At 42.5% G+C, this 15,533-nt stretch overlaps 1 protein-coding gene across 1 annotated transcript; it reads left to right on the top strand.

Moving 5' to 3' along the window:
- Nucleotides 1-413: 413 nt before the first annotated feature.
- On the top strand, nt 414-2,131 carry LOC136529789 (cytochrome P450 709B2-like). The gene is made up of 2 exons (XM_066522853.1): nt 414-1,598; nt 1,711-2,131. Exons 1-2 carry the CDS (start codon nt 442-444, stop codon nt 2,129-2,131), a joined length of 1,578 nt encoding a protein of 525 aa, XP_066378950.1. The 5' UTR covers nt 414-441.
- Nucleotides 2,132-15,533: the final 13,402 nt, after the last annotated feature.

The raw sequence follows: 15,533 nt of genomic DNA, 5'->3' as shown, positions 1-15,533 counted from the left end.
CCGTCACCAAGACAGCAACTTCCCTCGTCAGACAAAGCCCTTGCCCTGTACTTAACGCCGGTCGCAACTCGCAATCAGTCTGGTGACATCGCCGGAGGCATAACAAAGCGACAAACCTCCAAGTGTGAAGCAGAGAAGCTGTTGAAAATTTGACATAGACACCGTATTTTACGACGGCAATTCAGCAATCAGTCTGGTGACATCGCCGGAGGCATAACAAAGCGACAAACCTCCAAGTGCGAAGCAGAGAAGCTGTTGAAAATTTGACATAGACACCGTATTTTACGACGGCAATTCAGCTTCTGCTTAATAATATATATACACAGTGACAATGGCACACACAACGACATCACATCGCAGTACTACCCTCCTCCGTGTTGATTGCAGTTCGCTTCGCAGGGTGCACGCCGAGTTCTCGTTCGTATCCTCCTGTTGCTCCACATGGGCACGGGAGGTGCAGCGCTGGTCGCCGCCGCCCTCGCCGTGGTGGTGGTCACGAGGCTGTGGACGGTGCTGTTCCACCTGGTGTGGCGCCCGTACGCCGTCGCGTGGGCGTTCGCGCGGCAGGGCATCCGCGGGCGGCCGTACCGTGTCTTCGTGGGCAACAGCAAGGAGGTTCAGGCGATGCGGGCGGCGACGAGCGGCGACACGCTGGACATCTCCTCCCACGACTACATCCCGCGCGTGATGCCGCAGTACCGCGCGTGGATGTCGCTCTACGGTAAGGTGTTCCTGACGTGGTCCAGCTCGACTCCGGCGCTGTTCCTGGGCAGCTACGACATGGTGAAGCGGGTCCTCTCCGACAAGTCGGGGCTGTACGGCAAGCCGGACCCGGGCCCCACCATACTGTCCCTGATGGGCATGGGCCTCGCTTTCACCAACGGCGACGACTGGTCGCGCCACCGCCGCGTCGTGCACCCGGCGTTCGCCATGGACAAGCTTAAGTCGATGACGGGGGCGATGGCGGCGTGCGCGGCGGAGGTGATCCGGGCGTGGGAGGCGCGCGCCGCCGCAAGCGGGGACGGGGAGGGGGTCACGGTGGAGGTGGGGCATCAGTTCACGGAGCTCACCGCCGACGTGATCTCGCACACGGCGTTCGGAAGCAGCTACCGGCAGGGGAAGGAGGTGTTCCTGGCGCAGCGGGAGCTCCAGCTCATCGCCTTCGCCTCTATCAACAGCGTGCGCGTGCCGGGCATGCAGTACGTGCCCACCATGGCCAACGTGCGCCGCTGGCAGCTCGAGCGCACGGTGCGGGGCACGCTCATGGCCATCATCGGCGAGCGCCACGCCGCTGCAAAGGAGGCGAGGGGTTACGGCAGCGACCTGCTCGGCCTCATGTTGGAGGCCAACGCCGCCGGCGACGAAGGCGGCAAGAGGCAGCAGGCCATGACCATGGACGAGATCATCGACGAGTGCAAAACCTTCTTCTTCGCCGGCCACGACACGACCTCGCACCTCCTCACCTGGTCCATGTTCCTCCTCGGCACGCACCCCGAGTGGCAGCAGCGGCTTAGGGAGGAGGTGATCCGGGAGTGCGGCGGTGCCGAGGTGCCTCTCCGCGGCGACGCCCTCAACAAGCTCAAGCTCGTGAGCCTCCTCCGCCTTAAGCTTATTAAGCTAGCTAGCGCCTAGCAGCTGTATATCCACACGGTGACCGCCGGCGAGCGTGCATCACGGCCATGTTCTTATGTTGTTTCGCAGGTGACCATAGTTGTACGAGACACTCCGGCTGTACGGCGCGGTGCCGATGATCTCGAGGCAGGCAACGGCGGACGCGGACCTCTGCGGCATGAAGGTGCCCAAGGGCACCCGCCTGCTGATCCCGATCGCGATGCTTCACCGCAACGAGGAGGTGTGGGGCACGGACGCCGGCGCGTTCAACCCGCTCCGGTTCCAGGACGGCATGGGCAGGGCGGCGGCGCACCCGAACGCGCTGCTGTCCTTCTCCTTGGGACCGCGGTCGTGCATCGGGCAGGACTTCGCGTTGCTGGAGGCCAAGGCCACGCTGGCGCTCATCCTGCGGCGGTTCGCGTTCAAGGTGGCGCCGGAGTACGTGCACGCGCCGGTCGACTTCCTCACGCTGCAGCCGTCGAAAGGGCTCCCGGTCGTGCTCAAGCTCTTAGATGTGTAGTAGAGAGGATTAGAAGCCATCTTTGTCACAAGTTCCATTTGAACTGAAGTAGGAGTATAAATTTCCTACAACGTTCATGGGTGACCTTCCAGTCATTGATTAGGCTTCTATCCTCTGCAGTGTGTTATCAGCAGGGGCGGCTGGTGATACGAGCCGCCCCTACAAATAGGGTCAGATTCGTAGGGGCGGCTCAATCACCAGCCGTCCCTAGAGTTGCTATTTGTAGGGGCGGCTGGTGATTGAGCCGCCCCTACAAATACCCCCGTATATATAGCTCCGATTTGTAGGAGCGGCTCAATCACCAGGCGCCCCTACAAATGACCCACATATAAAACAGCTGCAGCACATTCTTTCTTCTCGGGTCACTTACTCCAACCCGTGAAAGAAAGGTGGGGAGGCCTTGGGCACCTCCCAAAAATTACTCTACTAAGGGGGAATATTTTGGTCTCAAATTCTTTGGTGAAGATGTTGTAGAAGGTAAGAAAATGTTATTCCACATTTTTTTTGAAGTTTTAATGGTTGGTTAGTGAGTAATTAGAGTTTTATTTTTCTCTCTCTTCTATGGTGCTTGAGCTACTGATGAAGCAAATTAGACCCAAGTTTTAAATGTACTAGGGTAAATTAGGGAGGGGAACAAGGTCATACCCTTATTTGGTCTATGTTTCTTGATTTTAGTGAACAATTAGTTAGTTTTATGGATGTTTCATGTGCATGTGGATCTAGATCTAGGGTTTGGTTTTTTTATTAATTTTATTTTTGTAAATTTATGTTTGATGAAATTGGACTAGGGTTTGTACGAAAGATATTGGGTAAAGTATAATTGTTGCTAATTGTTGTCTTTAAAATTGTTTATTGTAATCAATAAATATGTATTTTAATTATTTATGGATAAATGGGCCATTAATTAATTTTCCTCTACCATGGTGTGTTTGTATGCTTCATGTAATTATATTAGATTTATATTCATATATATTTAAAGTATATACAATTATTCTCAAGTAATTATTAATTTATTTTATTTTTATATATATCTGAATAAGTAGTCATTTAATGTTTATTTTGTTGTTGTTGTAAAAGATGGAGTACAGGAACTCTTGGATGTATGGTTCGTTAAGGTTCAAGGCAGGTTTTCATGAAGAGGTGGATAAATTTATTGAAACCGTAAAAAAGTATGCAACGACATTGAAAGAGAATAAGGATACAATTATGTATCTATGTAAAGATTGCAAGAACCGTATGGCATAAACAGATGTGACTATCATCAGATTATATTTGATTATGCGAGGATTTGTTGAGGACTACACAGTGTGGATTCATCATGGTGAAACGGTTATTGTTAACGACGAGGATGAGGACGAATACGACGACGAAACCCTAGAATCCATGTCCCAATATTCAGCAGAGCTTGATATATGAATGGATTTCGAGTTTGGCAATGAACAAGGTGGTGATGCTGGTGGTTGGGATGGTAACGACGAAGGTAGTGCCAATAATGATGATGGAGCACGTGTCGGGGATGAACATGATTTGGAGGACATGATTTGAGCCCTTGGACCAGAGATTTTACTAAATAGCCCAAAATGTTTAGAAAATTTGAAAAGAGTGACAAAAGCATCGAAGGAGACTGTGTATGGTGTTGAAAAGGGCTGTCCGACACATTGGACATTGCTACATTTTGTGCTTGAGCTGCTCATCCTGAAGGCTAAGTACGGCTGGTCAGACTGTAGTTTCAATGATCTATTGCATCTCCTGTCATGGGTGCTACCACAACCAAACTCAGTTCCCTCCAACACATACCACGCAAAGATGGTCATAAGTCCATTGACAATGGGGGTTGAAAAAATCCATGCATGTCCCAACCACTGTATACTTTTTCGTGGTGAAATGTTCAAGTTACAGGATAAATGTCCCCGGTGTGGGGGCCAACCGATACAAGAACAATGACCTTTACGGTGGGAACGAAGCCTCCACAGGGGAAAAGAGGAATAACAAGGGTACAAAAAAGGTGGTACAAGAATCTCAGCCCCCAGAGGACACTCCATTAGGCAACGATGCAAAGCAGAGAAGAATTCCTGTCTTGGTAATGTGGTACCTGCTAGTGACCGACCGCTTGAGACTTATCTTCCTAAACCCTAAAGAAGCCACACTCATGACATGGTGGGATGATGAGCGTAAGGTGGATGATGATAAGATTGCACACCCGGCTGATTGTAGTCAGTGGCAAAGGTTTGATGAGAAGCACAAAGAATTCAGCGATGATCCAAGGAACGTACGGTTTGGCTTGAGCATCGATGGAATGAATCCCTTCAATGAGAGAACAAGCGACCACAGCACATGGCCAGTGATCTTGACCATGTACAACATCCCAACATGGTTGTGTTAGAAGAGAAAGTACCTTCTCCTCACTATTCTTATTTCTGGCCCTAAACAACCAGGCATTGATATAGACATGTTCCTCGAGCCTTTGATGCAAGAAATGGAGAGGCTATGGAGGCATGGGGAGCAGATGTACGATGTGTTCCGAAAGGAGAACTTCATATGTAGAGCAATAATATTTGTTACTACCAATGATTACCCCGCGTTGTTTGCTTTGTCTGGACAGATCAAAGGAAACACGGGATGCTTGGTTTGCTTGGATGGTACTACATGGGTGTACCTGGATGCATCCAAGAAGATAGTTTATCTAAGGACCTGACGCTTCTTAAAGATAAGTCACAAGTACCGCAACAAATTGTTCTTTAGATTTTATGACAACACCCCGGAGATTGAACCCCCTTCGGAGAGACGTCATAACGGAGAACACGTGTACAGAATGGTGAAAAACATACGCGTCGTCTATGGAAAAAAGAATCCAGATGGGACGAATAGAGATAGAAGCACACCTCCTGTCGAAGGAGTACCTTTCAAGAAACAATCGATCTTCTTTCAGTATCTGCCTTATTGGCCAGACTTGGAGGTCCCCCATGCCATTGATGCTATGCACGTGTAGAAGAATGTCTTTGAGAGTCTCATTGCTACCTTGATGGACACAGGTAAGTCAAAGGATGGTCTGAAAGCACGGAAAGACATGGTGCAGCTAAACGTGATGCCACAGCTTCACCCGGTACCTGAGGCTAATGGAAAATACACTCTGCCCGCGGCGTACTTCAACCTAACACCAGACGAGAAGAGAGCTATATGCACTTTTCTGAGGGGGATCAAAGTCCTGACTAGGTTTTCAACAAATGTGAAGAAGCTAGTGTCGATGAAGGACTTGTCAATAACACACTATAAGGCTCACGATTGCCATGTGATGCTGACAGTGTTTCTACCTATTGCAATCAGGGCTATAAAGCCAGAGTTCTTGAAAATGGCCATCACCCGCATGTGCTACTTCTTTTCGAAGATCTCACAGAAGACGATTGGCAAGCAAGAGCTGAGTGACCTACATGAATTTGTGGTGGAGACACAAAATCAACTGGAGATGTGTTTATCTCTTGCTTTTTTTGATATAATGACACATCTCATGATTCAAATGGTTCATCAGATACAGGCGTTGGGCCCTTGCTACTTGCATGAAATGTGGTTCTACGAGCAGTTTATGTCAGTTCTAAGTCGATACGTGCATAATCGAGCATACCCAGAGGGCTCCATGATAGAGGGTTACAGTACTGAAGAAGTCGTCGAGTGCTGTCAAGAGTACCTAAAAGTACAGAAAGGGATTGGTAAACCTGATTCTCATCACAAGGGTAGGCTAGCTAGGAAGGGCACCAGTGGTAGAAAAATGTTCATCGACCATGATTACAAAGAGGTGAGTCGGGCGTATTACAGTGTCTTGTAGAGTACACAACTGATGCAGCCGTACATTGATGAACACTTGGCTATCATTATGACGGAGAGAAATAGCCGTTCGGATGATTGGGTCATGAAACAACACAAGCAACGACTAACTACATGGTTGAAGGACCAAAACATACCGCCTGGAGAAACCATAGACTCTATTACCATCAGTAGGTTAGTAGAGGGGCCATCGAGACAAGTGACATCTTGAAATGCTTATGACATCAATGGGTATACGTACTATACCCATGCAAAGGATAGTAAATATGTGAACCAAAACAGCGGCATTCGAATAGAGGCTCTCGATGGATTAGGGTGAAAGATCCAATACTTTGGCATCATTGAAGAGATATGGGAACTTGACTATAGAAGGGATATAACGGTGGCCCTGTTTCGATGCCGCTGGATCAAACAACATCAACTGAACGAGATTGGATTGAGAGTCCTAGACCTCGAGAATCTAGGCTACCAAGATGACCCTTGGGTGCTCGCTTCACGTGTCGCACAAGTTTTCTATATGCCTGACCCACAAAGTAACCTCCCCCCGAAGAAGAAGATAAAGCACGTGGTTGCCTCTAGAAAACAACATATTATTGGAGTTGATGGCGTGGACGATGTTGAAGCTTACAATAACTACGATGAGATGCCGCTATTCACAGACTTTCCTAAGAAGATTAGTGTTGTGGAAAAGAACCTTCCCAAAGGCATATTGCTATGGGAACGAAAAGGTGTCAAGGGGAAAGTCGTTACAGCGGGCTAGCTAGTTGTTGAATGTGGAGTGTTTGTGTAAGTGTGTGTTTGTAAGACTTCATTTATACATGCGTGTGAGACTATATATTTATGTATGCGTGTAAGACTATATGTTTTTGTATATGTGTGAGACTATATTTATGCATGTGTGAGATTACCCTTTGCAACATCCAGATGAATCTATTTCAACATTCATTCTATTACTACTAAAACTTTATGAAATCACTTAACACTTTATGAAATGAAGAAATGGCCAAAATAAAAGTAGAAGATCTTGATGAGTTATACAACTTTTATATTCATCACCTTTACTGGAAATCATTTAGTGGCTGAAAATTAGGTTTGAAACTGTCATTTTCTAAAATTCAAAATTTGAACTGTTCAAATTTTATCAAATAAAAAGATGACCAAAATAAAAGTTGTAGATAGTGATGTGTTCAATAACTTTTATATTCATCACCTTGACAGCTGAAATAATTTATTGGTTGAAAATCAGGTTTCAAGCTGTCATTTTCTGAAACTCAAAATTTGATCTGTTCAAAATTAGTGACAAAGATAGATGACTAGACTCAAATGATAGAGCATGATTTTAGAAAATTTTAGGAAAAAACCCCCATCACATTTGGAGTTAGTATGAGGAAGAAAAACTAGTTACAAGTTTCGGCCACAGATTAAAAAGAGAAATCACACTTGTTCATCATTGATCATCATGAACAGTTGTGATTTTCTTTTTAATCTCTGGGTAAAATTTGTAACTAGTCTTTCTCCCTCATACTAACTCCAAATGTGATGATTTTTTCCCTAAAATTTTCTAAAATCATGCCCTATCAAGTTACTGTGTTGATTTGGTCATTCTTTTCATTTGACAAAGTTTGAGCAATTTAAATTTTCAAATTTAAAAAAATAACAAGTTCTAACGAGATTTTCAACCATTAAATGATTTCAGCTGAAAAAGTGATGAATACCAAAGTTGTATAACTCATCAAGATCTACAACTTTTATTTTGATCATTTCTTCATCTGACAAAGTTATAGTAAACATTGTTCACAAATCAACATGTTTCTCGGATAGTGAAAGGACCTAGGATGCCGCCTAGAGGGGGGTGAATAGGCGTTTCTGAAAAATCAACACCTTTAAAAGCGGAAACGATTAGTAATAGGAGTTTTCAAAATGGAAACTCTAAATCAGAGTAATACCACCCCTCACAAGTTAGCCACAAAGTATATAAAAGATACTAGATAAACCTAGGGAGCCAAACAGCTGTAACCAAAGAGTTGAATCAAAATGCACTAGTATGTTAATGTCGGAAGTCCCGATAGTTTGGGTCAGAACTTCCGACGTGTCAGAAGTCCCGTCGTTTGGGTCAGAACTTCCGACGTGTCAGAAGTCCCGACAGTTTGGGTCAGAACTTCCAACGCAAACTGTCAGCACTTCCGACCCCTACGGGAAATGAACTACAAGTGCTAAAATGAACTTTGTGATGCTGATAACTTACAAACCCACTTCCTAGTGGTAAGGTAAGGTGTTGGGTCACTCTCTTGACGTTGATAAGCCACCACTCCGTAGATCGAGTCCCAAACCCTAAGAAATAGCTAGAGAGAGGGAGACAACCAAATACAAGTAATTTCGAGTAAATCACAACAACAACAAGCATGCGGGAGACAAGAATTTATCTCGAGGTTCGGTAGCCCCACAAAGGAGCTCCTACGTCCTTGTTGTTGAGGTGACCACTTTGGTCGGAGTCTCTTCCACCTCCTTGCCTCACTCAAGGATACCACAAAGGTCACTTGAGTTTCTTCACTAGAAAACAAAGGTAATACAAACTTCCCAAGGCTCTTCCACAAGATGGAAGCTCTTGGGCGACGCCTCGCCGGCTAGAGGAAAATCCCCAAGAGTAACAAATGCAAATCAAACCGGCTTGACGAAGAAATCAAGTGCTCAAGCTTGCTCAAAGTGTTTTTCTTACTCAATCCACTCTCCAATCACTCAAACCCTTTAGGAATTGAAGTTGGAAGCAAAGGAGTGAAGAGAGGGGAGCCTAGAATGCTTAGGGGCTATTTTGGCCAAGTGTTCATTGCAATGAAATGAGTGGGCAACGGTTAGAAGAAAGGAGAGGGGTATATATACTCCAAGGCAAAATCTAACCGTTCAGATCTACGTCGGGAGTTCCGACATAGATCTCGAGACTTTCGACGTTTGAAGAAAGCACTGTTCACGCGAGGTGAAAAGTCCACGGGTGCAAGTCAGTGTCGGAACTCCCGGCAAACGTCGGGACTTCCGACGGTCGGAACTTCCGACATTCGTCGGGACTTCCGACGTGCACAGTTGAACAAACAGTCAGCACCACTGATGCCGGGACTCTCGGCCGGGGTCAAGTCAGTGTCGGAACTCCCGACAAACGTCGGGACTTCCGACGGTCGGGACTTCCGATGATCGTCGGGACTTCCGACGGGCACAGACAGTAGGTCAGTAGAACCATCGATGCCGGGACTCTCGGCTTGGGTCGGGACTTTCGACGTCCACAGTCACCGTGCAGGCTGTGACTAGGAGTCAGCACTTCCGGCAAGAGTCATGACTTCCGACTGTCGGGAGTTCCGGCTTACGTCGGGACTTCCGACACCGACAGTCACAGAAAATTATTCTATGTGCTCGTGAAGTGCTAGAGTGTCTCTCTTTTGATTTTATTTATTATGCTCGAGCACTCTATCTTCCTCAGACCACCTAAACTTGCATCTCTCTTAATAGTACGGCATACCTATTAACTCAAGATCAAAAGAAAAATAAAATTAAACCTTTTGAGTTGATCTTCTTTAAAATTGATGCCGTGTCTTTCAATCTTCATCAAGTGAGGGTGCCAACATGTCAATATTGATCTTGTCACTTGAGCATAGCCATCTTGAGCACGTGACTTGATTCCATTCATCAAATATGAATAACTCCAAAATGTATCAAGTCACTTCCATCAAACATTCCAATAGTGATTTGATCCTCCACATAAACATGACCATCATAGCTTGATTAGTACCTCAACTAAATGCAAGTACTTCCTTCTTCACCCTAGCTAGGTTCTTCGGCCGCCAAGCCATCGCTTGCCCTTCACCCTTGCTTAGTACCTTGAAGCCTTTCCTTGCTATCTTCACCATCTCAAGCCATCAAGTCACATCTTGTGTTGAATCATCCATTCATGTATTGTTATCTTTTTCATTTTAATTTAGCAAGCTTCAAATATGAGACCATTTCATATGCAATCCCTTATGTCTCATTAGTTAATTCTTACAAGCTTGCTTTCATATAGTACATGGAAATCCCACAATAATTAAGCCTTTGCATGAATTCCATTTGCATTGTTGTCTTGTGCTTGAACTAGATTGTTTACACAACAACACATCATTTTGGCTTTCATTAAGTACCTGTGAGATAACCTATTACCTGTCCACACTTAGCAAATAGGTTAGTCCTTTAATCACGTTGTCATTCAATCATCCAAAACCCACTAAAGGGCTAGATGCACTTTCAATCTCCCCCATTTTGGTGATTGATGACAACTTGATTAAAGCTTACCAAAGAATATAAACATTTAAGATTTTGGGTTCAATGATTTATGAGAGGCTCCCCCTTAATATATGCTTAGGATTAGAATTCACAAAATGACCTTGATTTGTCAATTGCACATACTAAAATATATAGGAGACTCCCCCTAAATCATTGCATCCATGGGGTGCATGTGTGTGTGATAAAGTAGAATTGTGATGCATATGACAGGATATATCACACAAGAATAAACATAAAGCATCACACCATACAAAGTCACTCTAAAACATGCATGGTCCTTATGAAAGTAAATATATCATATATATCACACACATAGCACTCATCTCAAAGAATTCTCAAGTCATATCTCTCCCCTTGTCATAGCTAGACCCAAGGTTGCACTCCTGAAGCTTTAAACATATCTCTCCCCCTTAAGCTTTCATCTCTCTCTCCTCCTTAAGCTTTAATCATAACTCTCCCCCTTTGTCATCTATCGCCAAAAAGGGTCACACAAAGCACAAAGGGTGCTTAAGGTTCAAACTTTGTATTAAACTCTCCCCCTTTGTCATCTTAAAGAGGTTGTACTTGTCACTTGTTAGCAATTCAAAAATATATCAAGTACATGGGTTCACTAGGTCATGAACAAACTCATACACTAACCACTGGATCATATAATCATTCAAGCAATAGTGGTAGTCTATGAATCTAAAAATTTTCATTTGTAATGCATGATCCTATAAGCATGTACTATATGCACTAACCGCATACTATTAAGGGATGAAAAATGATCATGCACAATACAATGATACATTTGCTATGTTGGAGAGGAAGATAGTCATATAGATTTCAATTCATTTCTCCAATAGCACCATGAAGTCCAATTATAAGCTTGGTGAAGACCAATAGATACCAATTCTTTGAATTCCTATTCTTCAGCCATAAGAATTGAGAATCACTAATGATCAAGTGCACTCTTCTTGTTGTGGTTGGCTTGCTTCTTCTTTGATCATTGCTTGCTTGAGAGAACTAAAAGATGCACCACTTGAAATTTCACGATACCACTTGAAATTTCATGACTTGTTCTCTTTTGGGTGTTGCTTGCTTTCTAGACCAATCTCTTGATTTTCTTCAACCAAGTACCTCAAATGTCCCTTTAGATTACCACTTCGATTTTAGCCATCCAAGCCTAGGGCGAAGTGACCTCTCTATAAACAACCATCCTTGATACTCACTTGAAATAACTTGAAAGAAAATCACTTGATCCACTTAAAAGATTTTGTTTGATTGATCCATATTGTTGGACTTAATTTGATGAATAACTTTGAATCCTTCTTTAAGTCATTTTCTTTCTACTTGTTTAAGTCATTTTATTTTTATCAAAAGATTTTCAATTATCATTAGAACTTAAACTCCATCTTCATCTTGATCTTGGTCTTGATCTCTAGCTTGAGTACTAAATGTGTACCAGATACACTCTTCAAACAAATTGTCTTGTACTCATCATTTGTCATGCTTCTACCTCAAACCAAAACCAAAACATAGGTACCTCAATCACTTATAGATATGATTCTAATTTGAGGACCTTTGAATCTAAGTGACTTTTGATCAATCCAATAATTGTCACTTTCCTGGCAGATTCTGTACTCTTCAAAGAATAAATCATATCTCCCAAAGTACATATCCAAAAACCATGAAATTTGGTGAAGATGTGACACACTAAGTCTTCTAGTAGCTGTAAAAATTTTAGCTTCTTTTGACTTATATATTGCTACCAGATTTTATATCTTTCCACACTGCTACATGCTGAAAACTGCTGCACTATAGTTGATAAGATCTACTCCAAATCCGAAGTATCACTTATCCAAATCTCATGAAATTTGCACAGCAACTAATACCATAAGTGTAGAGCATGCAGACCAAATTTCAAGCCAATACAAATAGATTTGATTACTCAAACATGTCTATAATCACTGCTAGCTCAGATTTTCAATATTGGACAGATTTCAATAATTGAGCTATTTTTCTCCAAATTGAACCAAACTTGAAATCAACTTGTTTGAATACTCTCATAAGACATATGTCCATTCAAACCACTTACTAGAAGAAATCTTATGAACATATCCAATCAAACCTACTTCAAACTTGATTACTTAAGCATTTAATCCATTCAGACATCTCATAGCAAGCAACATATGCATATATATCCAATTCAATTAACTCATATGCACCCAAATAAACTTTGATCAACAAGAGATATACCTTGATAGCTTATGATTATCTTTGCAAGCTTCAACTCCACTTATTTGCAGGCCTTCAAATATATCAATAAATTCTCACAACTTGAATATGACACTTGTATGTTGATAGCATATGGACTTCACTCAATTTTGACTTGGCATTGGGATAGAATTGCACTAGGCTTCAATACTTGACTCAACATATGATGAACAATAATAATTCTATTGAACCAAGTCTCCAATGCCATGGTACCTACAAACGATCATCCACTTTTTGATGGTACCCAAACTAGTTTGGGTCCTCTCATGTTAGACGCAACATACTTAGGCATAGCCTTAGTATGAGTAGCAGAATATTTTTGCAATACTAACCAATAGGGTACCATAACAAACCTTCCTAGACATAATATTTGCATCAATTGAAATAGGCTTAGGATTCTCACTTAGGGGACATGAATTAGCCAAGAATTGATTTTCTCTTTTTCGAATATTTGGCAAATTTATGATTTTCAAAACTTGAGAGAGATTTTAGAGGGACATAGAGATTTTTATGGACTCGAGAGAACCATGTCACATATGATTAGGCAAATAATCAACCAAGGGTAGCAATAATCACAATATGACATGACTAGGTCACAAAGACCCAAAAACCGCATGATTTTTAAAAACCACACCACCTACACATGCTAGTTAGGGATTTTGAAAAACATCTATCCTATATCACACAAATGCACACACTAGCATATAAAGGGCCTTAGATGCACTTACAATGCATGTATGTAAATACATACCTTTGCCTTGAGCCCACAATATCACCACTGAGATAATACATGGCATTACAACATCATGTTGACCTCACTTGTCAAATAATCATACCATATATGAAATCGATTTTCATCCAAAGGACTACAAATAATGCTGGATAAATTTGTTAGTCCACAATATCACCACTGAGATAATACATGGCATTACAACATCATGTTGACCTCACTTGTCAAATAATCATACCATATATGAAATCAATTTTCATCTAAAGGACTACAAATAATGCTAGATAAATTTATTAGTCCACAATGGTGCAAAATAGAAACTGAGCTCCCCCTAAATAAGTACCACAAGTAATTTGAATGACTTTCAACAAGCACTTTATTCTTTTAAGAATTTGGGAGTCAATTTTCTATTTTGACCAACACAAAGTAATTTGCCATATTTAAATTCCGTTGAGACATACTCACAACCCACTTAGGTTTGATAGATCACAAGCTTTTGAGCAAATTAAGGATATATGAAATCATATGGATCAAACCTCAATTGCATCCCAATTAGTGCTCTGGTTCCTGCTATACCGGACACGTCCAGTAGACATACCGGACATGTCCAGCATGTGAAGAACATAAACACTTTTTCTTTCTGCCCTGGCCATACCGGACACGTTCGGTAGGCATACCGGACACGTCCGGTAGGTGCAGGACAGAAACAATTGAAGCGCTGCTTGTGATTCTTCATTTTAGCTCTAGTACTTCTTGTATGCCTGCATCTGAACAAATGCATTGCTCTACTAGAGAGCCATTAAAAGCATCACATGGCAAATATGATAATTATTAAATGAAACTAATTAGTCACTTCCAATTATTTCACAAATAAGCTTATTTGTGAGCCATTGAGCACTAAACACAAAGTGGCTATCCTATAAGGTTTTTAGGTACTTGTTACCAATGGTAGAGATGAAGTAAACGATATGGTCATTGATTTATCTTCGGGTCAACCATATATGAGATTATGATAAGAATTGATTGATAGATTGAGTGAATATTTTTAATTTGCTTGCTCAACCACCCTGAAGTTTTCATCTCACCACCAAGTACCTACATTATCAACCTAAGCACATTTTGATACCCAACTCTTGTTGGGTCCTTTTGGGTTAGTCAACAAGTGCTTAGGCACCCAAATGGCCTTAGTACTAGTTCGTGGTGAACACATCACCTTGCTAGTGCTAACTCCATTTGTGGTCTTCCTAAGCATATTATCATAAACAAATGTGTTCGGCTTAGGAATGTTACCATTTGGGCAATCATAGCTTAGATGCCCCTTTCTTTTACAAGCATAGCATATGCGACCTTTGTTTGCTCTATGCTTGTTTTGCTTGTATGGACATCCATCAACCTTGTGGCCCATCTCATTGCATCCATAGCATCTTCTTGTTGCAACTTGGGCTTCCTTTCTTGCCTCCTTGTTCATTGGGCATTTCTTGGTTGGATGCCCCAACTTCTTGCACATGAGACAAGTGCTTTGTCCATCACTTTTCCTTTGGTTGGCCAACTTGTTTGAGGCCATTTGATCGGTCACTTCACACTTGTCGGCCCAACTCTTGTGTGGACACATGGTAATCTCATGTCCATTCACTCCACAACCATAGCATAGTCTTTTTTCATGTTTCTTGCTTTTGGTTGTGTTGGCCTTGCTTGAAATGTGATTCTTTTGTTGGGATTTGGAGGAAGCAAGGTTTGAGCCCTTCTCAAGCTTCTTCACCATGTTAACACGGTTATCTTGAGAAGGTTGTGCTCTCTCCTTACCCTTCAATCGAATCACATCATTTCTTAGCCTTTCCACTTCTTCCTTAAGCTCAACATTTTCTATAAATTTTTGCTCAATCGAAGATTGGCTTGCTTGAGAAGCACACTCATTAGCACAAGAAATATTCAATTGAGATTGTGTACAAGTGAGTGTGTGAGTGGGAGGTTGAGATGATTTTACCGTTGTAATCACAACCTCATGAGCCACCTCAAGCATGATGCTTGATTCTACTAATTCTTCATGAGAGCACTTGAGATGAACATAGTTTGCTTGTAGCACATTATATTTGCTTGAGAGTTCATCTAATTTTGCCTTGAGCTCAAAGTTTTCCTTCTCTAGTTGTGAAACACTAGAAAAGGAGTTAGTAACTAAAGCATGCTCAATTGATAATTTTTCATACCTCTCATTTATGGCCTTTAGGTCTTGCAATTTGGAGATGAGAAACTTTTCTTGATTTTGAAGTGATTTCTCTTGTTTCTCATTCTCTTCCT

The sequence above is a fragment of the Miscanthus floridulus genome, chromosome 19, assembly GCF_019320115.1.
Source record: "Miscanthus floridulus cultivar M001 chromosome 19, ASM1932011v1, whole genome shotgun sequence".
Classification (NCBI taxonomy): Eukaryota; Viridiplantae; Streptophyta; class Magnoliopsida; order Poales; family Poaceae; genus Miscanthus; species Miscanthus floridulus.
This window is presented reverse-complemented; position numbering and strand designations above follow the sequence as displayed.

Coding starts and splice junctions, on each gene's coding strand:
- LOC136529789 (XM_066522853.1), top strand. CDS start 442: ATGGGCACGGGAGGTGCAGCGCTGGTCGCCGCCGCCCTCGCCGTGGTG. Junction 1,599..1,710: donor CTCAAGCTCGTGAGCCTCCT/CCGCCTTAAGCT, acceptor CAGGTGACCATA/GTTGTACGAGACACTCCGGC.